Here is a 24,067-nt window from a genome sequence, read left to right on the forward strand (position 1 = left end):
GGTAACAGGGGCAGCCCTGGCTCAGGCCGGCAGTTTTCTGAGGGAGGAGGAGGAAGGCCAGAGGTCACGGTTTTCTAAAACTCAGTTATTTGTAAAAGTCTATACACACAGCTTCTCTGTTAAGACAGCAGTTTCTTTTTTCTTCCTTTAAACCAAGTTTAGAGATATTATACAGGTGGCTTTTCTAAAAGTACTGTTACTTCCCCTCTTTGCAGTCGGTTACTTTAAAAAATACATATAAATTATACATCTTTGTATCAGTATAACTGCCTTCACACTGGCTGATGTGAAATTAAACTTTTTTTTTAGTTAAAAAATAATAATGATGTATTTTCACTGTTGTAACACAGTTTCTTAGCCTGTATTTACCGTGAAATATATACTAACTAGCAGATATTCCACTAATATATAACTAGGGACTTAAAAAAGAACTAAGTGCCCCAAAACTTCCAGACTGCAAAATGAAAAATCTCTATCTTTTCACCTAAAAGCCCTAAATCCCGCCTTACTCCCCGCATCAAGAGCTGCCGGCCCTCCCGGCAGCCTCCAGCCGGGAAAAGCCCCGCCGGCCCCGGCCCCGTTAGGTCTCAGCCTCCGTCCCCCGCACCCTCTCCCACGTTCACGGGCTGGGCTCGGCGCCTCGCACCCGCTTCGCCTCTCCGGTCGGGCACCTGCCCCACCGGGCCGGCGGCGTGAGGCGGGGGGAGAGGCGGGTGAAACCCGTCGTTAACCCCCCTCCCTCTCCCCCCGCCTCACGCCGCCGGCCCGGCCCACCCTTCCCCTCCGCAAACGCGGGGCCCTCAGGCCGCCCCCCGCTCACCTGAACTCGCCGCCTCCCCGCCATCACCGCGGCGCCGCCTGTCGGTACCGGCCGGCCGGGGCTGCGGCCGCCACATCCCGGTTATTTCACGCACATCCCCCCCCAACCCCGCCCCGACTTCTTTCACCCCTCACCGGGGCGGAAAGCGGCGGTAGCGCCGGCCACTCCCAGCCGGAGGCGGGCCGCAGAGCAGCCCCGCCGCCCCGGGGAGGGAGAAGGCCGCGTTGGAGGGTGGTGTTGGCGGGAGGAGCGGTGATGGCAGGGGGTGTGCTTCAACGCAAAGGCCCAGGCCGTGAGAGCAAAAGCCCTGCGAGTCAAGGCGGGTCCCTGCCCTCGCAAGTGGTTTCAGGCTGCCCGGTCTCTGTTCCCTCAGGTCTGCAGGACACCGGCGTTAAGTTAGGAGGGAAGAGGAGGCGACTGCCATCCCATGCCCATCAGAGCACCAGAAGAGCCACTTCTGCCACACATGCAGAGGCGTATGGCCTCCCTTGCATGTCCTGGGGAGCTGCAGTCTCAGCATCGCGGGGATATGGCCGTACCAAATATATATACACCAAATACACTACCAGGAAATGATTTGTTTTCGTATTTAGCTGTACTGTGCATCGCTTGGCTCTTGCATCCATCAGGTGACTGTGAGCACTGCTCTGGCACTGCGTAGCGTGTTGGATACTCGCTGAATTCAACAAGGTGTGCGTACAATTAGAGAGCGTGGTATTTGTTGGCTTTAAGTAGCCAGTGCTCCATATGCATTTTCATTACTTTTGCATGGCTTCACATCTTGATGTGTCTTGATGCCAAACACAGAGCTTTTTAATTTTATTGCAAGGTGCTCTCATAAATATATATATATGTACAGACTGTGGCTGGGATAGATCTAATTTTCTTCATAGTAGCTCATATAAGAGCTCTGGTTTGGATTTTGACCAGTGTTGGTAACACAAGGGCATTTGTTACTGCTGAGCAGTGCTTACACTGGCCTCAAGGCCTTTTTTGCTTCTCATACCACCCTGCCAGCCAGTAGCCTAGGGGTGCACAAGAAGCTGACAGGGGACATGGCTGGGACAACTGACCCGAACTGACCAAAAGGATATCCCAGACCATTTGTCCATACGACATCGTGCCCAGCAATAAAGATTGAGGCAAAGAAGGAAGAAGGGAAGGCGTTCAAAGTGATGGCATTTGTCCTCCCAAGTAACTGTTATGTGTGATGAAGCCTTGCTTTCCTGGGAATAGCGAAACACCTGCCTGCCAATGAGAACTAGCAAATTAACTCCTTATTTTGCTTTGCTTGCGCACAGAGCTTTTGCTTTATCTATTAAACTGTCTGTACTTCAACCCACAAGTTTTCTCACTTTTACCTTTCAGATTCTTTCCCACATCCCATTGTGGAGGGGCATGAGCAACTGGCTGGATGGGGCTTAGCTGCCCACCAGGGTTAACACACAACAATGCACAGCAAATAATTTCAAGTCCTTTTTCTAAAGCCACTGTACCTTTTCTGAAGCTGTCTCCTTCAACTTACATATCATTGCAACAAAATAACTTTCTGCTGAAGTCCCCTCTCCTGTTTTGTGTTTTAGATAATTTTAGTCCTTCATCATTTCCTGTGAATCTTCTCCTCCCTATTTAATACATGCATCACTTTTGCTATCCCTAGTATTTCTCTACTGACAGTCAGTTTTATTTCTATTGATACCCAGAATTTTGAGCTTTATATAAACTTATGACTGCCCACTGACTACAGCTTTTTTATTAACTTTGGTAAAGTAGTACCTGCTTCAATCATGGATCATCATAGCCACTACATTAGCCATGTACATAAAATCAGCATTTTTCAAAATGAGCTACATCCATCCAAGTCTACCAGAATGTTTCTGCCTTCTCGGATGTAGCAAATGCAGTTGTAAGTTAAAAACCCTGTGCATAGGGAAGTTTTCATAACATTCATAGAAGTTGCTAAAAAAAAAGCGCCTAGGTTTATCTAACAACTGATAGTTTACTAATGTTCTCTGGTTTCAATCTGTTTGTTAAGAAATACAGGACATGCTAAGGGAGTTTTAACCTCATGTTCCAGTCTGTGCCCTTCCTGACTTGGGAGACAAGACAGCGAGCAGCTGTGCTTCACATGCCAAAAATAGCCATGCATCCTTCTCCTTCTTCCTTCAGCCTTGCCAAAGTGTGTCTGATTCAGATGATGTCTGTGCTAGCTCCTATCAGTCAGAGAGAAAATTCTTGTTAAAGGGCAGCTGTACTGGTGCAGACAAAGGGCCCATCCAGCGCAGCTTTGCCTCCAACTCAAACCCAGGGCAGTTGCCTCAGGGAGAGTAGGAACAAGGCAGCGCACACCCCACTTCCCCTTTGGGCTCTCCCACCCTCTGACCAGTGTCAGCTCAGGGGCTTCCTCAGCTCGGTTCAGTTTGTCGACTCAGTAACCTGCAGTGGCTCCCACGCTCTCCCAAGTGCTTGCCCAGCTTCCCCTTGAGCTCGCTTCAGCTTTTGGCTCATGCCACATCCAGGGGTGAGGGGTTCCCTAGGTCTCACCCTCAGCACAAGGCACCAGCTCCTGGTGCTTGCTCTGAGCCTGACCATGGCTCACTGCCTTTAAGAGCTGACAGATTTTTGTGCTTGAAGAAACGGAGATTTTTCATGTGTCCAAGCCTCTGATGATTCCCAGATGTGTTATCACATCATGTGATCCCCTTTCAAAGCTGCACAGTGCTAACCTACTCAGGCTGACCTTGTACAGAAGCTGCTCCAAACTTTTTATTATCTTTGTTGCCCCTCTCTAAATTTTTCCTATCTCTGCATTCTTGAATGAGGGGACCATGGATTTCTGTGGTGGCATCTTCATGTTTCCTCTTGTGTTCTGTGTTCTTTTACCAAAATTCTGTAACATTTTTGGGGGCTTTTTTTTTTCTGATTGCTGCCACACTTTGCTGATATTTTCTGATACATAACTAATTCTTCTCAGTGTCAGTGATCATCTCAGAGCTTTTTGTCTTATATGAGAGGCTAGGATTGTTCTTCCTGGTAGGTACTGATTCAGTTTATACACAGTAAATTTAATCTGTTGTTGGATTGTCCAGTCATTCGGCCTCATAAGGTCCTTCTGCAGCTCTTTGCGGTCAGTCCTCGTTCATGCTACCTCAAATAACTCAGCATCAGCAGAAGACTTGTTTCAGCTGCATATGTGTTGAACAGCAGAAGTTCTAGAGATGGTAATCAGTCCAAAGTTACCAAAAGGTAATTATGCTCTAAACTAATATTCAGAAGAAGCACGGCATGATCTGTACTCACCCTGTTAATGCGTTCTTTGCATTTGCTCTGAATCTATTCCAAGAGTTAAAGTTTATCCCAAACTTCACCACTTCTGCTTCAGGTGACTTTGCCTTACCTCACGTGTACTCGCTTCAATGTGTATATTTTACAAAAAAAAAAAGTCTGTTCCTTTATCAAGAGAGGAGCTCTCGTTCAATTGTTGGAAAGGAGTTGGAGGGAGAAGGCAGATAATTTCTGCAGAGGGCTTTGAGCATACCTGGAGAAAAAGATGCAGGAGGCAGACAGACTTCTGAAGCAAATGATAGTAGGTGAGAACAGGAGTCTTGGATTTTGACGCTGTTTGAATTGTGCCCTTCATGGAAGGTCGGATCTAAATGACATGATGAGACATCTGGAGCTTACAAAGAAATCTACCCACCTACAGTTTGCCCAGATGCAGTACTTTTGGGCAGTACTTGGGTTTTTAGAGTGAGATTTATGGTGCAAGAAATTGCACAGAAGAGCATACCTTACAGCAAATACTATATGGCTATCTTCTATTTTAGATTAGACAGGAGGGAGCTGGAGTGTTTTTGCTATTTCTTAATTTCCAGTTTTCTTTATGATGGCATATACAGGCTCCGCTGCCAAAATAAATGGTCCTGCCAGCTCCCTCTAATACTTTTTCTCTACTTGTGCCTCCTTTCCCTTCCCCCATACTACTGCCCTCTTTGTGCTGGAAAAAGCGTTTCTCTGGCTCTAAAGTAAACTGGGAACAGATGTGGATTTAAACCTTTGGGGTTTTTTTCACCGAAAACCTTTCTCCATTTGAAAGCAACTGTGAAAGTACAGCATTACATGCTGCATCAGAAATCCCACCAAATTTTAACAATCCCTCCTGTGTACTGAAGGCAGTGCTGCTGCCTCTTTCCTTCTCCAGCCACTTCCTGAGCCCTCGTGCCAGCTCCAAATTGCCCCCTCTGTTTTCCACTCCTCATCTCAGCCTCTCTGCTTCTCATTGTCCACACATAGCTGCTTCTTTGTGTGGTACCTTCGCTTCCAATTGACATCAGTGTATGAGAGCTCCCCCCTGCACCTGCTGCCATAGAGAACAGATTTCCTGTAGCTCTGTCCCTTACGACCTCTGGTTTGTCTGGTAGCTCAGCTGCAAACTCTGCTTTTCTTCTTCTTGCATTCGCCTTTGTTTTTCACTCTCTACCCCATCACTGTTACACCAGCGACCTTTTCTATTTCAGTAGTAAATAACGTATTCACTAAAACATGCTGCTAAAGAGAAGCCAGCTCTGCTTGCAAATTCAAGTCAAGTTCAGGAAAAAAAAAAAAGGTTTTGCCTAGCATAAAAATGAGGAAAGCTCAGACACATTGGACTTATTTATTTTGATCTCTCCAGGATCAAGATGTCTTGATCTTTTTAAGCTAGGCTTACATGTGGCGCTGCAGCATCTACCACGGAGCAGAAGAGTAAATAACCGTCACACTCATGTCCTCGTGTTCTAATATGGATTTTCTCAAGCTATTCTTCTCATCGTCTCTCCTTCACTTTAAAAAACATTTACGTGGCACCTTTCGAAGTGTAGCTTCAGCATGGACTAGGAAAGCTGCCATGAGGTGCGAGGTCGGGAAGGGGCATCTGGGACAGAGGGGCAGCATGGGCTGGCACAGACCAAAATGGGATGGAAGCTGTGCCCATGGGGAGGCAGGGCACCCAGTTGAGCTGCCATACCTCATGGGAAGACTCAGGACAAGGGATGACAATCACCGTAGCTGACCGGGAGGCTGGGAGATGGCAGCTCAGCTCAGGGGTTCGCTGTGGCCGCAGGCTTCTGCTCCCCACATTGCTGCTCTCTGCAGAAGCCAGAACTTGGTGGATACTTTTCCATTGCCTGGTCCTGCTGGAGTCACAGCTTCCGAGCTGCTTCTGTTCCACCTGCACACCCTCACTGCTCAGCTCACCACCTTTTCTTTCCCCTCAGTAACATCTTGGGGATGTTTAGGGCAAACTAACGCTTTATTCTGCTTTTCTTCATTTTCACTTTAAATGTCCAAAACCAGAACTCCTCATTTCCCTTTCAGTGGTGAAGTTCATCCCCAAAGGATTGTTTTCCATCAAAAAACAGTAAAAGTAAGGACATTTTGGGTTAATCTGCAAAGAACTTTTAAGCATATATATTGTTAGCTCATCCATAGAATTGAAGCAAAATTTTTTTGCACAGCTTTAATCAGTTCTTAGCTTAGCTATACGATCATGCCCTATCCAAAATGAAATGTTCTAAATTTGATTGTGCTTTAGTCAGCTCTGTGGGTACTTCCAATAACTCCAGAACGTGCTTTGTGATGTGATTAGCATAAAGGTAATATTCATAATAGATAAGTAAATAAAATAAATCAGAGTGTTTAAGGCAAAAAGGTAAAAGTCCCAGTCCCAGTTATTAAACTACAGAACCCCTAGACACTTCAGCTAAGCCAGAATTTTGTTAAAAAAATTTAAACAACTCTTTTAAACAAACTCATGCAAATCTTAAAGAAACTGATGAGACTTTCATGTGATTGTTGTTACAGGTGAATACATTTCACTTTCCAGAATCATCTTTTTCATCATTGCTCTACAGCTGTAACAGAGCAACTGGTTGACTTTACTGGCATCATTTTCTGATCGTGTTCCACAATGACTCAACAGGTGTCAGGGTAGACTTCAAAACAAGAGTAAAGCTGATAGCTCATTACCACTCAGTTCAAAATATTTATGGGATTAAGAATCATATATTATAGATCAGTCAAAAAATGTTTGAAGTCCTAATCCAGTGGATATACAAATCAGAAGAGTTAAGACTTTGGATGTTTATTTTGACTGAATGCCTTCCTATAAACTTAAATTAGTCCAAGAAAGAATTACTTTCCCTAGAGAGACCTGATCACTAGCAAACAGGCTGAGGATTCGTATTGCTGTTCTCCAGGCTTTACAAATGGATTTTAGGGACCTTTACTCATACTAGTGTGGACTGGCTGTAATTCTAAGTCAGTAGATCAATTAAGAACAAAACTGGGAGAAATGAAAGCAGGAGCACTGGTGGTTTAAAAAAGCAGAATAAGGATCTTGGATCTTTTTCCTCAGCAACTATCCTTTTTACTGTACTAACCCCCCCAATGGCAAATTGCTTCAAGTTTATGTCTCACGCTTTTCAGTATCTACTGCTTGTCACAAATTGGGATTTAAAGATTTCCATACAGCCACTAAGTAAACAATCATTCCTGCATTCATCTTTGTACATCTGGATACAGAATTATTTTCTATTGAACTGTCATTATTATGTTTTGGTTTTTTTTTCACAGCACATGTGTATTTGCATTTGAACTTGTCATTACTTGGCTGTAGCATTCATTTTAATAGCCCTAACCCCTTTAATATATCATCTTACCCGTAAGATGATCGCTGTGGCCAAAGGAGCGGCGGGCACTGAGAGGGCGAGTGTCCTGGGCCATATGGGGCCCCTCAGAGCCGCTCACATACCCAGCCGCGAGGAGCATTGGAACGTGTTAGCTTTGGCAACAAGTTCCTACTGTCTTTATTTTTCCCATTTCCATGCCAATATGCCTTGTATTACGTAGGAGCATTTCAATGATGTATTAAGGAGAAAGACAAGGTATTAGAAGTGCAAGTATGTAAAGTATGTTCCCTGCATGCCAGAAATCCAAGGGGTGCTAGAGCAGGACCGCAGTCTGGGGGCTGAAAGCCCAGTGCATTGGGTCTCCAGCTGGAGGATGGGGTCTGGCTCCAAATTCAACTTGATCCATGTATGTCTGTGCTGAGCCTGTCCTTGGAGTTTATATCAGGAACTGCAGGTTATTCTCTGATGGCGTGTGACTATATCAGCAGTAATTGCAGGGGATTTTTGCTGCTCTGTTAAAACAACTCTTCTGTTACCTGCAGAGCTTGCAGAGCAGCTGGGGAACTCGCTGACACGGGAAGACTGAAGGGCTTAGTGCAGCGAGTGCACACAGTGCCTAACACCGAGCTTGTGGCATATCCAGCAGATGCTTGGATGCAGGATTGGGCAGGGTGTTGAGAGTTCATCTCATCCTTCCCTCTGCCCAAAGGAGTCACACGTCTGGTATCTAATGTGCTGTAAGTGATCGTGGTCATGCGTTTGAATCCCACCCTGGGGTTTTACCCCAATATGAGTGTTTATACCCTAGCTGATGAAGGCTGGTACCTTCTTCCATTGAATAAACTAAATAAAGTGAACTCTACAGCAGCTGATGAAAGGCCTTTGTCTCCAGTTCTTGAATTATTTCTGTGACTCTTTGATGTGCCGGCAGAAAATTCTTCAGTGCTCTTTTTCAGTGGGAACACTCCAGCAGGATACAGATTCCAGCAATGGTTTCATGTGGAGCTTTTGATCACTATCCACTTCTCACCAATTGTGTATCCAAAGACAGTCAACACCTTTTCTCCCATCACACTGGGAGTTCCTACTGTGTTGCTTCTCTGTTCTGACCTCTACAAAGTATTTCAGAGTCACTGCTTGCCCTCTGAAACTCACCTCCTATAAGTACAGCCTCTGCTCCTGCTTTTTAGATATCTAATTTAGCTAGATACCTTAGGACTGTACTAAGGCTTCACTTGCCTGGATGGGTTCTCTACTGAGCAATCCTGGTCACTCTAGGTGATTCTTCATCATTGTTTGCCACCTGGCTAGTGTTTGCACTATCCAACTTCCTAGAAGAAATGTTATATTTACTCTCAGATCTTGATAAAAAAGCTGAACAGCAGTGAGCTCCATGCAGACTTCACTACAGTAACTCCCGTTCCTTAAGAGTTCGCCTTGGACAACTGTACCTTTTCAATCCACCAGGTCTCATACCATTGAATATTTTGATCTTACATAGTTCTACCTTTTCATTTTTTAAAAATCAAGCTGTCGTGTGATACTTGTTCAAATAACAGACAGAAAACTCTTACATTTGTGATGGCCCGTATCCACCAAACTTGTACTCTCATCAACAATGAATACTGAGCCTCAGGCCTGACAAGGCCTGTTTTCATTAATGCCTTCCACACTTACTACATCAGCATCTTCAGTTCACAACTGATTGGGTTCTTTATGAGTAACTAAATTATTTTTAGTAGCTTTGCCTCGTGCAAAGGCTAGGCCGACCTGCACGAGGCAAAGGCGAGGCGAGTCTCCCTTATTGCGAAGGAGCCTGTCATTAGCACAGCCTGACCTTCTGGGGTTGTGCTGGGACCCAATAGCCACCTCACCCAAACACTGGCAGAGCCTTCCTTGGCCAAGACCTGTGACTGGGTAGGGAGCAGGCAGCTCAGACAAACCAATTTCTTACTATTCATGACATTCTCCCAAGTTACCAAAGGAGTGGAAAGCCCCTGGGATATCTTCATAAATCCCAGGTACCATCCTCCTGCCTTCTCATTCTTTGTCGTCACTGGTAGATGGAACAGCTACATTGAGTAGTGAGCCTGGCCCATCACTGAGATTTGTCTCTGCCTAAGGTTTCTAAAACATACACTTATTAATCTTCCTAATTGTTGGCTTCACATCCTCACTACTGTAGTGCTTGCCTGAGAATGTGTGGATGAGCAAGTTAGCAGGCATCCAGGCATTTCTGAGGCAACAGGAAAAAAACATGCTCTCTTCTGTGACCTTCACGCGCCTTGCTTGTTCACAGGTATTTTTCTGACTGTGCTAAGCCAAGCGCCAGTCCTGCTAGTGGAACTGTTGTTTCTGCCTGATTAGAATCATAAAGGAAATATTTCTCTAGTTGGTGGTACAAACCACACGTTAACAATTCTGGGAAACCTGGTTGTCAAAAATAGATTTACTTTTTAAGAAATAAACTATATGAATTAAAAATCCTCCTCATTTTATTCTCCAATTCAGGAAATGCCATGAGATGACACAAAGATTTTCATTCGTTAATGCCTGGAAAGAGGAAAGCTGGTTCCATTTCAGACACCATCAGATAATACCTTTGCCAGAGGATGTTATTACAGTTTTAGGCTAAATACATAATATAAATAACCTGCCTTCTACCGTATAAAAAATGTCTACTGGCTGGAAGCAATTATTTTGAGATAATACATGGAAGTTTGCCAGCTGAGCTTCTTAGGTTTTCTAACTCTACATTTATAATTTACATTAGTGCATAGCGCTATCTCCTAGCTCAGCTGAGGCTCTATTGCTCTATTTACGAACCTACTTTACGTATCAGTGGTGAAGTTATAGGGCTGAAGTAAACCATGCAGTGAACTAATCTAAACCAAATCGTTAGAAGAGATTCATTTCCATTCAGGAAATAAGCACCACCTTTAAATGGACCACATTCAATATGACTGAATTATTATTCCAATTATTTGGCCAGCTTTACAGCTTGCCAGTGGCTCAATGCCAGCATTTTACTTAACAGGCTAATAAAAATTTGATTATCAAAGCCACCAGGTCAGCTGCACGCAGAATGGCAGTCAAGGGGCAGGGAGCGAACTGTAGCCACCACCGCCACAGCAGCCACCTTCATCAGACACCAGGCCAAAGAATTACACTTTTTGGTTACGCCATGTCCTGTGGTCAATAGTAAAATTCACGAAATATACCCCCAAGAGCTATCTGGGACAAAGAACATGTGGATATGGACCTGGTTTTCCCTCCTCTCATGACCTGCAGTGGAGGGTTAAGCGTGGGAAAGAGTGTTCCACCAAGCCTGCCCCGGGACAAGGGACCTTTGTGGGGAGAGTGGTTGTCCCTCCTGTGCCCACAAGTGTTTAAAAGGGAAGGGAGGGCAGAGATGCACAGGGAAGGGGAGGGAGGATGAAACTTCAACAAATTCTTGTCCAAGCAATAAAAGCCGTGATGGAGCAGGCTGGAGGTGAAATCCTAGGAAAGCCACTGACAAAATCTTGTGGGCAGATTGTAGGACCAGATTTCTACATAAAAAATAAACCTTTACCATATAACAGTTTGTCAGCAACCTCAGTATACACTAGAGCACGCCTATGGAGAAACTCTGGGAGGGTTGGTATAATGCCGCCTGTATTTTCTTGGTCTGGTCACAGAGAACTGGAAAAATCTCATTGGGAACAAATGTCTGGATGGAGATAAGGCCGCATTTGCAGTTCGTGGTTCCTGTGTGATTTGTTATTGAAAAGGCTAAACATGGCTCCATTCAAAATGTTAAAGTTAGCCCCTAGGAGACATTCTCCTGGCAAAACGAAAGGCGAGGAAACAGTGCAGACGCCTGCTTTTAAATGGTCGGGTGAGAATGAAAGTTTTGCTTCGCTTTTCACTTTTATTTCCTTATTCCTTACACAATACTTATTTTTAGAGTGAAAAAGGAACAGGAGTAAAAACGCTTACTTGGCTTGTTGAAGGCAGAGCAAATGCTTTGTCTGTGGCATGGAGAAGGGACTTTGGGGTGGTTGGAGTCTCTGTCAGCAAGTCTGCTGCTGTGCTGTGGGCACGACTTGTGATGACCCTCGGGGTGCAGACAGAAGTCTGGCACCTAGGGGAGCAACGTTGATTAGAAGGAAGATGCTCTGATTTGTGCTCCCCACCCATCTGACGTGTGCTGAAAGACTGGGCAAAAGCAGGATTGGTACTAAATAACTTTTGGCCCCTAGTTCAAAGCTCCTGAGTTAGGATGTTCATCTGTTCTACAGACAAACCACGGCAGGAGATCAGTCTTCGCAAGGTCTTTCGGCACCCTTAAAAACTGAGTCACCTTCCGGAGGCTCCTGTCTCTCCCCAGTGAGTACAGAGGGAGCCAAGGGAGGACACTTTCCCCAGCTGAGCACCCCGAGCTGTGGAAGATGACTCTGGGCCATGCAAACGGTCATGCAAACACGGCTGCTGTGATTCAGCCCTTGTGAAAACAAGCGGAAAGGGAGAAAGTGGTGCGTACAGTTCAGCAGAAAAGCAAGAGAAATAGGGAAGGTAAAAGAGGAAAAAGGGGAGAAATGGTAAGAAATGATGAGTGGTAAGAGGGAAGGCAACTGCTGAAGGGAAATAGGAAAGGAACTAAGCGGGGAAAAGTGTCTGAGAGAAGAGATCAAGCAGAGGGAAGTCAAAAGCAGAGGAGTGAGAAGCCTGAGCATCACGTGAAGCCCTCGCCTCCAAACCCTGACAAAGGAGCAGCCGCAGCCTGCGGCTGCGGGAGCCACTGGCTCAGCCAGCCCTGGGGCTGGAGGGAGCCCTGCACGAAGGACACTGCAGCTTGCTCCCTCTGGGCCACTCCTGCCACAGCCCCTTCTGCTGTTCCTGCTAACAGCAGAAATCTAGCGCGTGGCAGTCAGCAGGCGGAGAATGAAATAGTCTTTTCATCCTGACCAGCGTCCAGCACTGTTCAGTGGACACAGGGCAGGGTTTCTGGTGTGTGGTACCAGCAGCTGCAATTTTTCAGTTTTCTGTTTCCATTCTCTTTTAGACATGAAAAAGTCGGCAAATTATTCAGGGCTTTTTCCTTGCTCTGCTGCCAGCATTATCACAGTATTGCCAAGGCAAGGTAAGCACAGAGAAGCCTCCAAACGTATTCTGCGGGTGCTAGGAATCTCTGGAAACACTTTTGGTTTAAGTGTTAAATGTCTTTTCTGCTTGGAAAGTTACACAAATACAAATCCAGTGATTAAAAATCACTTACTAGTTCTTAATGGTAAATACACTGCAGATGGGCAGAGTTAAATATGGTTAACAGAAAAGAATGTGGGAGACATTAGCCAGTGTAATTGCTTTAATGGAGTTGATTCTCTTTAATGGCATTTTTACAAATAAGCACGCGCATGTATGCACACAGAAGATAGCAAATGAGAAATTAAACTCTAGTTAACTATTAAGACCACTGACAAAAGAACTGCACTTGCAGCTGGATTACAAAGTACTGTAAAACATAATTGTTGTAGTTCAGCCCCAATCGGGACCAGACTACGCAGTCTCTCTCTCACTCCCCCCACCCTCCAAGAGAACAGGGGGAGATGATATAAGAAAAACGGCTCGAAGTTTGAGATAAGGACGGGGAAAAATCCTTAAAGTTACCATTACGGGCAAAACAGACTCGACTTGGGGAAAACTATCTCTCGCCAGGGGAGATTCAGGCTGGACATTAGGAAATATTACTTCTCGGAAAGGGTAGTCAGGCACTGGAATGCACTGCCCAGGAAGGTGGTGGAGTCACCGACCATGGGGGTGTTCAAGAAACGTTTGGATGTTGTGTTGAGGGATATGATTTAGCTGAGAAGTATTGGTGATGGTTGGACTGGATGATCTTTTAGGTCTTTTCCAATCTTGATAATTCTGTGATTCTGTGATTCTATTACTGAAACTAGCAGGATAATGAGACAGAGAACAAGATAACCTCCCCCCATCCCTCCCTCTTACCAGGCTTAATATTATCTCTACCACCTTCACCCCCGCCGAGTGGCAAGGGGGAAAAGGGAAGGGGCGTTGCAGTCAGTTCATCACACATTGTTTTATGCTCTGGCGTGGGTCATCTCTTCCACGGGGTGCAGTCTCTCCAGAACAGCTGCCCCAGCGGGCCCTCCACGGGCCACAGCCTCCTTCAGGCATCCAGCTGCCCCGGCGTGGGGTCCTCCACGGGCCGCAGGTGGATCTCTGCTTCTCCGTGGACCTCCATGGGCTGCAGGGGGACAACCTGCTCCACCATGGTCGTCACCACAGGCTGCAGGGGAATCTTGGCCAGGAGCCACATTACTCTTTTCCCTCCTTCTAAACTGATCTTGGTGTCTGCAGCCATTCCTCTCAGAAGAAGAATTCTTCACAACAGACTGGCAGACGCCTCTCAGAATCTCTTCACATCATCCATCTCATCTCCTCTCCACTTCTTGCAGCCAGGCTGGGCTGAGTCGAGCCCAGTCAGCTGCCCAGTGGGAAGCCAGAGGGTGAGGCCCGCAAGGCCCACGAGGCCCACACCTCCCCTTCTCTGCCCCTGCTCAGCTTCTTCACATCTTCTCTTCTCTTTTTTTTTTTTTTCTGTTTTCCCCTTCTTAAATACGTTATCACAGAGGCGTTATCACGGGACATTCTGCTACCAATTGGGTCAGCCTTGGCCAGCAGCAGGTCTGCCCTAGGCCCAGCCGAGTCCACTGAACAAAGGGGAGCGACTTCTAGCAGTTTCCTACAGAAGCTACCACCTTAGGCCCGCCCTCACTAAACAAATCCACAACAGAACTGAGATGCATTTTTCTCTTTGAGAAACCTTCCTGATCACAGTTTAATACTGTGAGGAAGCATTGGCTGAAGGATAAGCCAGCAAATGTGGAATGTGAGCATCCAGAGCGTGGTCACATGGCGCTGCGGCACAAGGTGTGGCAGAGCTACGAGAGGCTGAGGGAGAGAGAAAGGAAATTCTCACAATTGCCTGTTTCCCCGCGCTGCGTTAAGCGACTGAGTGATCACAGGCCACAGCTGAGTTACAGGAGTGAGTCACAGAGTTCAAAACAAGAGCATCCACTAATTGTTTCAGGGAAGAAGCTCAGGGAAGTCTGAAGAAGGATTTTGTAGGATATTCTTTTACTCATTGTGAGCTTTGTAGTCTTTTGTAGCAAAGCCAGCCGTTCTGATCTGAGAGTTTATTTTACGATGCATAGCCCAGGAAGGGCTGTGTTCCAGGGCAGGGCACCCCTCATGGGCAGCATTTTGTGCCGTGAGCCTGGAACAGCTTTGAGGCTGCCCAGAAAGAGCTCTCAGACACCCTCTGATGGCAAGTGGGTGCTGCCATGGCTTCATTCCCAGTCCAGCTGGCCTATCAGCTCTTTGCAAGCATTTTGGTCAGTTTGGTCAAAATTTCTTCACCTGCGTTTCAGGTGTTCAAGGCAAGAAGATGGTACTGTGATTATTATTTGACAAATATCTCTGCTCCCAAGCCTCCAGACTCAGACAAGATGTCTCAATGATCAGCCTCTGAGCCTCACTCAGTGGGGCTGTGGAGCTGGATACAAGATGGGGAAAAGCTCCTGGCTTCTGGTGGAGGTTTGCTTTATGGGGGCTGGATGTTACAACTGGGGTGATGAATGGGAATGAGCGGGGGGCTGGGAGGCATGTGGATCCAGAGCCCTGCTTTGCCACAGTCTTTGTCCTTATCCTAAGTGCGTAGTGGAGCGTCAGCTCCCTTTGCCTCACCTAAGGACAATTCATCAGTGTTCCCATGATGCTGATACACCTTGATCATGAGGATGTACGTGAGAGGGGTGAGTGCAGCCACAGGCCCAGGGGTTGCACAAACGGCTGGGGACATGCTGCAGGTTAGAAGCAGGGGTGAAAGGGCATTTGTCTGCTGGCAGATCACTCCAGTGGGGGGTTCAGTGAAGATGGGGATGGCTTTCACAGTGCTTGTTGCCACAGGGTTGCAAGAAGACTGCAGGTTTATGGCTGTGGGACTGCCCTGTGACTGTGCTTTCGCTCTTCTCTACCCCTTACCGACCACCATCCCCAGGAAGCTGCTGCAGTTAGATCACACACAACCCACTTGTTTTTATGGTGCTGATTCCCTTGGTCTCTTTGGCCTACGTCTTGGACAGAGATTCAGTTTGTTACTCCTTCTGGGTAACCCAGCTCCTCCAGAAATGCTCTAACCCCTGATTTGCCTGATTTGTGTCTTGTCCCTCTCCCACAGCTTCACCTCTATGTCTGCCCTAGGTTATTGGGATCCAATTTCCAGGATCTGGAAATGCACAAAACAGTCCAGGATCCAACACACATTGGTATAGAAACCTTTTTGCCAAAAATTTGTCTTTGTGCACAGTAGGTTACCATGTACTCATTTCTCTAGGTAATTCGGATTTTTGGTCTCCAGTCGCTGTCCTATTGGTAGCCTTGAGCTTTTCCTCCCTCTGGTTCTCTCTGCCCTCTGAGACATGAAGTCTCCTCTCATTCTTGCCACCAACCTTCTGCTTCTGATTCCATAAACCTGCCCTAGACAGAAAGGGATCACAGCCTACCTCCTGGACTGTTGTTTTCTGAGCTAAGGCTTATTTGGTATCTCAGTAGGCTTCCTTGCAAATTAAAGATAACCGAGGCTCTGTGACTCATTGATCTGGAGTCATGTTCTTTCAAATTTCAATCCCAACCTGGAGACAAAAACATCAACAGAGAAAGCAGATGAATCGAAATGGCGTTTGCAGAGAAAAGACCTGTAAAGGCAGATTTGCTCAGCAGAAGCTCAGTTGGCTGGTTCAGAGGCAGGCAGGAAAGACTTTATGCAGATACAGCAGTTTCTTCCCATTAGGATGATGCGGGCACAAAAGATTTAATGACCAAGGGCTAATTTCACCCTTCTCTTTTCTGAGTGAAGAACTTAAACAGTGGCTGCTTCAGGACCTGTCCTCCTCTCAGGTCTCGCTTGTGTCCCTGCTGTTGGCTGGAGCTGGGCTCACTTGCATTTTTCTTCTATCTGAATTTTTATGAAAAAAAGGAAACAAACTTTTTTTTCCATTGCCAAAAATGTGAAAAATTTTGCAAGCTGGGAATGTGAACAAAAAATTAGAAAATCTTGCGCAAAAAATTGAAATTTTCCATGTTTGACACTTGGATTTAATCCAAAATCCATTTGGCATAAAAGTGCTTGCCGAATTATTATCAGAAAAGTGAAAGATAGCAAAGAGATCTCTTGTCAGTCAGTGGAAGTTACGATGTTTGGGGACCATTTCCTAGGACAGTAACACTCGCAGTCTTACATTTAAAGCAACAGCTTGGTCTCAGCTGTCTAAAAAAGCTCATTGCATTGCTGCCAAGTCATTAGCTTACAGAGCTGCAGGCCCTGTCTACACGCAAGCCTGCCATCCGTTTAACTAAAATCACTATTTAATCCATTTAGAGCAATCAGCACAAGCCTTTTTTGGGGAGGGTAACCAAATTAAGCTAAATCACTACAAGCCTGTTACAAACAGAGACAAACAATTTACGGACGTCGACATCAAAACCTGTGTTAGCTCACGTGGGGTGAGTTTTGTGGCGAGCCGAGAGCTCCGGCCAGGCCTGGGGGAGGCTGCCATGGTCCTGTCCGTGCCGAAGAGCCGTGCCTGGAGCACGTCCAGCAGTAGCTTTGTGTTGAGGTGGCCAAGTGGTCCCTTCTGCGCGTTGCTACATGCAGAGTCTGGATCCTTGCCTCATCTCGGGGCCATGCCCTGCTGTGTTTCAGAGCTGTGGCCACCCTCACCTTGTCCTCTCCCTAGCCCCAAGCCCTCCATGAAAAACCCACCCAGTTTGCTGGCAGAGCTTGAGGTGAAAGGTGGCTCTGGTAGAAAGTGTTTGTCTTCGGGAAACCTTGTTTACACTCTGTTCTCCTGTGCTGAGACACATGAGAGCATGAGTATGGCCACAACAATTTATGTCAGCATCCTTCCTCCCCATGTTTGAGGAGCTCCTCACCTGAGAGGAGACTGGGCCCAAAAGGTGCTCAGGGGTTTCCTCAGCTCGGTTCAGTTTGTCGAGTCAGTAACCTGCAGTGGCTCTCTCGCTTTCCCAGTGCTTGCCCAGCCTTCCCTTGAGCTCACATCAACTTCTGGCCCTCGCCCGCTGCACAAGGCACCGGCTCCTGGTGCTTGCTCTGAGCCTGGCCGTGGCCAGCCGCAGTTGCTGGCATCTAATTCTTCCCTTGGCAGAGACAGTGGGTTGCTCCCTACCCACCTTCTTTTTGGCACACGTAGCTCTGTAGACCTCTGTTGTGCCCTCCCTGATGTTGTTTTTTGAGATGATGTTGTCCCTTTTGAGACAAGGGATCAAAATTACACTCAAAAGCACGTGACCTGGGGATTCATACGGTGACATTTATACGTCATATCCTTGTTTTTATTTCCAGTCCTTTCCTAATACTTCCAAATATTTAAGTGGCTTTTTTTTTTTTTTTTTTTGCTTGCTGGCAAGCATTGAGTTGATATGGTCATGGAAGAAATCCCAACATTTTGATCTTGAAAGGGGACTCAGAGGTTGTTTTTCCCTATGTGTATCACTACCTCCACCTACACTCAGTCTGTTTCCCCATCCTGTCACTCTGCAGTCTCATAACACTCTTCTGCATTTTTTTTCTGTCAGCTGTCATCTTTACTACAGTTGCTATCTCTTTGTGAGCAAACTCTCCCACCTCCCTGCTCACCTCTTTTTCCAGGTCTTTATGGGTGTGCTCTGTGTGCACGCACAGGGCAGCGGGGAGGGAAGGGCGCAGGAAATAAGGCAAAAATACAAGTATGTACTCATGTACCAGTTATTCTGTTTTCAGGTGAGCAACCCCCTGTGGTAACACCTTGCAGCAAAATGCAATTCCCAAAAGCAGAGGAGACCAGAATGAGAAAAGAAGCAGGGCAACAGGCAGGCCAGGGAAGGGCTGCCAAGCTGCGGAGACACCTTCGTAGGTGCCCATCTCTGGGTTTCCCACTGCCCAGAGGGAGCATGGAGTTCAGCTCAGAGCTCCTGATGGCTTCAGGGAAAGCTCTGACCTCCAGCAGAGCTGCAGGAGGTAGCTGCTGAGTTTCAGCAGGTGAGGGATGCCGCTAACTTCCTCACCAGAGCCAGGGATTTCAAAGTGGTTTTACTTAAGACGCAGGCTGGAATCTCACTTGAGTTTATCCAAAAGACTGAGAGGACTCCAACTGTCTCCCACCTTCATACACAGTGCAAGTTGGGTCCTATGCACTCAGAGGTTCATTAAAAATCTCAGTCTTTGTTAAGCTGTGGTGGAAAAAGACGGAAATCCCTCCGAAACCTGTGATCTTCCACAGGCAAAGGAACTGCTCTAAAACAAACTAGCATCTCCTTCCTCCCATGGCTGTAATCCAGAAAGCCATTTACATGAATGGGTCTCTGGCCCCCAGCTCAGCTACAAAAAGCCAAAGATGCTCAGATATGACTGCGACAATAAAACGTAAAACGGGGCTAGTTTTGTACTGCGCAGTCCCAGGGTTGCAATCGATGTCTGCAGCAGCCATGCCCAATCGTTCCCAGTGTGCCAGCCCACCATCCTGGAGGTGGGTGTAGGACAAGCAGGAACTGTGGGTGTAAAACCAGGAGATCTGCGCTGTTCAAAGGCTCTCGGTGCCAGGGTGGGTATCCTGTGGAAGGCACTCAGTAATGAATGGGCCCTGTAGGAGAATGACCCCTGAATTACCCCTGAATGAGCTTAAGAAGAATAAGTAAGTTCCATGGTGGCAGTGCCACCATTTCTAAGTCTATTAATGCAATTTTTTTAAGTGATTGTTATTGGTGCCTTTCCACTGGGGCAATCTAAGCCACAACTCTGGTTGTGTTACCACCTTTAAGAGTCTGCGGTGCTGCACGCCAGGTCCCTCCTGGCCCTGGGCACCCCTGAGCAGCACGGGGCACAGGACAGCTGACAGACCAGGACAATGAGAGGGGCTGACTCACCTTTAGCATCAATTGGGCAATGTCCCAGAGCTTGAACACCAACCCCAGCCCCATTCTGTTCACAGAGCGCAGCACAGCTGCTTCTTTTATGCTACAGACGCAAAGTCTCGTGGGTTTGAAGCCACTTGTGCTTTCAACCTGAGGGTTTTCTGTGGCAACCACCATCACGGCAGGGAGGTACACAGGCACCTTCACACACGCAGAAGTGTTTGATTCCATACCAGAAGTTCAACAGCTAAAAAAGGCTTGCATTTTCTTGTATGGGTAGCATGATTATAATATAAATTAAGGAATTTAGGACTCCAGTCTATGAATTTTTATTAGAACTGGTACTCCTTAAAAGTACTAGCTCAAATAAGCCTATTGTATAATCCACAAGTCTGCAAGAACACGTCTAGACAAAGTTTCTCATGGCTTTTTATTTATTTGTCTTCGAAACACCTTACACACATATGATGAGATATAAAATAAACATAGGCTATCCGCTGCTATTCCCAAAATTTCCAAGTAGTAGAAGGTGCTGGGTATAAATTATGACTATAGGAGGCCTAGCTAAGTCTAAAACTGAAGCATATACCGCACCACTAATTGTGTTTATAACAACTTAAATAGAAGACAACATATAACTTGTAACTCAAAACCCCCAAAAGCTTGGTTTGAGTATTTCTAGAGCTGGACACTAGGTGGCAGAACAAATATACGTTCTCTAATAACTGACACACACATCTTTTGAGCAAGAAGGCAGGTCCAGAGAAGTTGAAGTACAGCATGTATCTAAAATAAACTGAAAACTTATAGCTGCCCTGCTTTTCCTGATCAGTTCCTGTAGAGCCCAGGCCCTGGTAAGGTGGGGTTTAAACCTTTTATGTTCTTTACAATGAGCATTACGGTTTAGTCACAAACTCAGGTGTCTCGCCACAGATGCTCACGGCTCCCCTTTCCCCTACAATGTGTTTTTAAAGGTAGGACCCAAGCAAACTCTACCCCAACATTTAAAAGAAAATATTTTTTCTTTTTTTTTATAGAGAGGTAAGAATCTCAAATGAGCCTGAGTGATTTAGGAACATCAGTGTAACTGCAAATCAGTAGGACTGCACAGATAGCTCAAATTAAGAAATAAGAATCAAAATTATTTGCTAATTATGGCTTTGCCCCTGCAAAGCAACATTTCTTCAATAGTGGATCAACTGGGAGTGATCGCAGATAAAGGCTGAAAAAAAGGCCTGGGAAGAAGGCAAAGGAAACACTTTGCACTGTGAGGTCCCCGCGCCCTGGGCTCACACACACCCCCACGCAGAGACACAGACACCTGTGGCAGGTGGCAGACCTGCACATGCAAGCAGCCCTCGTGTTTCTGTCCCACAAAGGGCTCAGAGCAGCTCCTTGCCTTGGCTGACCGGCAGCAGAAGCTCACATTGGCAGCAGCGGAAGCTGGGCTGGAAGTTGAAAGAGCCGAGCCGAGCTGCATCCTGGGCTGCATCAAGAGAAGCGTGGCCAGCAGGTCGAGGGAGGTGACTCTGCCCTGGTGAGACCCCACCTGGAGTACTGTGTCCAGTTCTGGAGCCCCCAACATAAGAAGGATGTGGACCAGTTGGAGAGGGTCCAGAGGAGGCCACGAAGATGGTAAGAGGGCTGGAGCACCTCTCCTGTGAGGACACGCTGAGAGAGTTGGGGCTGCTCAGCCTGGAGAAGGCTCTGGGGAGACCTTATTGCAGCCTTCCAGTACCAAAAGGGAGCTTATAAGAAAGATGGGGAGAAACTCTTCAGCAGGGCCTGTTGTGACAGGACAAGGGGTAATGGCTTTAAACTAAAAGAGGGCAGATTTAGGCTAGATATAAGGAAGACATTTTTTACAGTGAGTGTGGTGGAACACTGGAACAAGTTGCCCAGAGAGGTGGTGGATGCCCCATCCCTGGAAACATTCAAGGCCAGGTTGGACGAGGCTCTGAGCAACCTGATCTAGTCAGGGATGTCCCTGCTCCTTGCAGGGAGGTTGGACTAGATGACCTTTGAAGGTCCCTTCCAACCCAAACCATTCTGTGATTCTGTAACTCCAGACTCCTGACTGATATGCTGTATGACCTTGCACCACTTCATCTTACTCGCTTTCCATCACAACCCTGGCATCTCCTCTCCAACACCTTCCCTTTTAGGAGTGAGGTACACAAAGCAAAACACACCTACCAACAGTTCTTGCTGCAAGGAGAGAAACAACATATCCGTCCCCAAAATGACACTGACAACATTTAATAATATTCCTATGACATCAAAACTCCCAGGATTGTCTATTCAAGTGCATCCTTCAGCCATCTGCAAAAGCTCATTTTAACAAAACTTGGGCTATTTGCAGATCCACTTATGCATAGTCAGTTCTGTCAGCTCTTCTTGCTGGGGCCACCAGAGGAGATGACCTTAAAGAAGAATTAAATGGAAGTGGTAGGACCCTCGTGGATTAAAAGGGACTTGCAAGCCTGCAGGAAAGCACAGGGCTGTGGAAGAAGTGCCCAAAGACAGATGATGTCCCATGAAACCTGCACTGCACCAGTAGCTGAGAAACAGTTTATGATGGGCTGGGGAAGTCATCTGACCTATTGTGGCAGTGGAAGAGCACAGCCTACACAACAGCTTCTTTCTTTGGGAGGAACAAACATCTGCATCGCATGAAAACAACACTAGAAGAAGAAAAAAAAAAAAAGAGAGAAAAGAGAGGATGAACCCACTTGTCACTAGTCTGCAAAATCCAATAGCAGAGGCTCAGGGTTCAGCCCCCAGGTGGCCAGAGGGACACCAGAGCCAGCCTAGCCAGCCTGTGGGAGGAGCTCAGGAAGAAACCATCACATCACTTTTGGCCAGCATTCAGGGAGGCACCGACTGGCTCCAGAAGAAGTCTAAGACAAGTCTCTTCTGCGACATTCTGGAAATAATGGGATAATGAGTCAGGTAAAAAGAGGTCGAATTGGTGGGAAATAATACTTCTCAAAGACAACTTTCCTCAGAACTGGAGAAGAAACTTCTTTCATGTTTGTAGGCAATTTACCTTGATTTATGATGATTGCAAACCTCAGAATAACTAAGGTTTGCTCACCTGCAAAAGCAACATGAGATTTGCCCACCCACACGGTGCCATGGCTGCCATAGGACACACGCACCAGGCCTTTTGAGTGCAGGAGTACCAGACCTCTCCCCTCAGAGCCAGAGCACTGCTTCCAAATTTGGAGGTGCAAGTAGACAAACCTACCTAAGAAACTAACCGATTGCTCTTCCTCCATGGAGATGTTTTACCCCAGGATGCCAGCTAAACACAGAAAGGACGAAACCATGGGATGGACATGGGCAATGGCTCAAAAGAACAGTACAGCCTCCGAAAGGATAAGTAAAGAAAGGGAAGAAACGGAGAGGAGGTTGAAGCAGCAAAGACAGCGAAATGGACAGGTAAACAGCAGACAAGGGGAAAACAGTGGTCACCGTAAGCATTCCTTTATGTTAAAAACTGTATCTAACCATGTCTCTAACAGTTGGAAACAGTGGTAGTTCACACGTCAAGGTTTGTGGCTACCAACATGGGAGTGAAGGGAACATCCATGGGAAGTTGGGTGGTGTGGGGACGCAGTGCTTGTTGATTTGTGACAGCACAGCTGGAAGCCTGCAAATCCTGCTCAGTCCAGGACCTGCGGGTTCTCAGCTGCTTAAAAACTCAAGTTCCACTTATTTATGACCCAAGGGTAGAGAGATGCTTTGGGGATCTGGTGGTCATTTTAAATTGGGTTCCTACAGTCAGCTCCAAGTCTCTTTTATAGCTGAGTCACCTGGTTTGGAAGTGTTGTTTCCAACTTCTTGCAGGGCTGTTTTCCTGTCCCACGTCCTCTCCAGTCCCACCCTACTCACATGTGCACCCGTTGTCCTGCAGCTCAGCCTGCTCTTCCTCCATGCTGTTCCACTCCTTGCCACTCTTCCCCTCTTTGTCTCTACCTCACTTCCTTCCATTTTGCCTCTCCACTGCCTTTGCCCTTCCCAACTAACCCTTTACTGTCACGCTCCAGACTTTCTGAAGCTTTGACAAGTTTCTTTTCCGAAGTGGGAAGTGGTATACCAACCTACTACCACAGACGGTCTTCTGGTAAAAATCCTGTCTTCCCCTTGTCACTTTATCTCCCCCACCCCCTTTCTATCATCCTCCTTTTGTTTGTTTTGGCAACTCTTTTGCCTACTCTTAAATTGGAAACTCTTTGGAGGCAGTGCCAGAATCCGGTCCATAGAATTCCATAAGGCACCTAATATGCTAAATATTATAAAAGGTCCTATTTTAATATATTTTTTTTTGCTTTTGATTTTCGATAAACTCACTGAAAATCCTAGTAAGCAGGACTCTAAGTAGACAGACATACGTGTCCTGTCAACAGGAAGTTTCTCTTGCGTAACTTCTCTGGCAGTTCTGGAAAGCTAAACGCGGTTGGGTTTATTTTCCTCACTGCAAATTAATAGCCAGGACAAAAGTTAATCCATAAAGAAAAAATATTTCTGAGAAAGGAGACTCTAGAAAAGCAGATGATTTTTAGCACGCAGAGCTGCCCTCATGAAACATCTGCTA

The 24,067-nt window shown here is 46.5% G+C and overlaps 1 protein-coding gene across 4 annotated transcripts in view; it reads right to left on the reverse strand.

Moving 5' to 3' along the window:
• Positions 1 to 918, reverse strand: part of DISC1 (DISC1 scaffold protein) — a 208,835-nt gene extending 207,917 nt beyond the window's left edge. For all 4 annotated transcript variants that reach the window (XR_015258242.1, XR_015258243.1, XM_086745426.1 and 1 more), the window contains exon 1: positions 821 to 918. Coding sequence is in view for 2 of the 4 variants with exons in the window: in XM_086745426.1 (XP_086601552.1) it covers positions 821 to 896 (76 nt within the window). In the remaining 2 variants the exon portion in view is untranslated. The remainder of the gene's footprint in view (positions 1 to 820) is intronic.
• Between the last annotated feature and the right edge of the window lie 23,149 nt (positions 919 to 24,067).

The sequence above is a fragment of the Chlamydotis macqueenii genome, chromosome 3 (genome assembly GCF_036417535.1).
Source record: "Chlamydotis macqueenii isolate bChlMac1 chromosome 3, bChlMac1.mat, whole genome shotgun sequence".
NCBI classification, from domain to species: Eukaryota; Metazoa; Chordata; class Aves; order Otidiformes; family Otididae; genus Chlamydotis; species Chlamydotis macqueenii.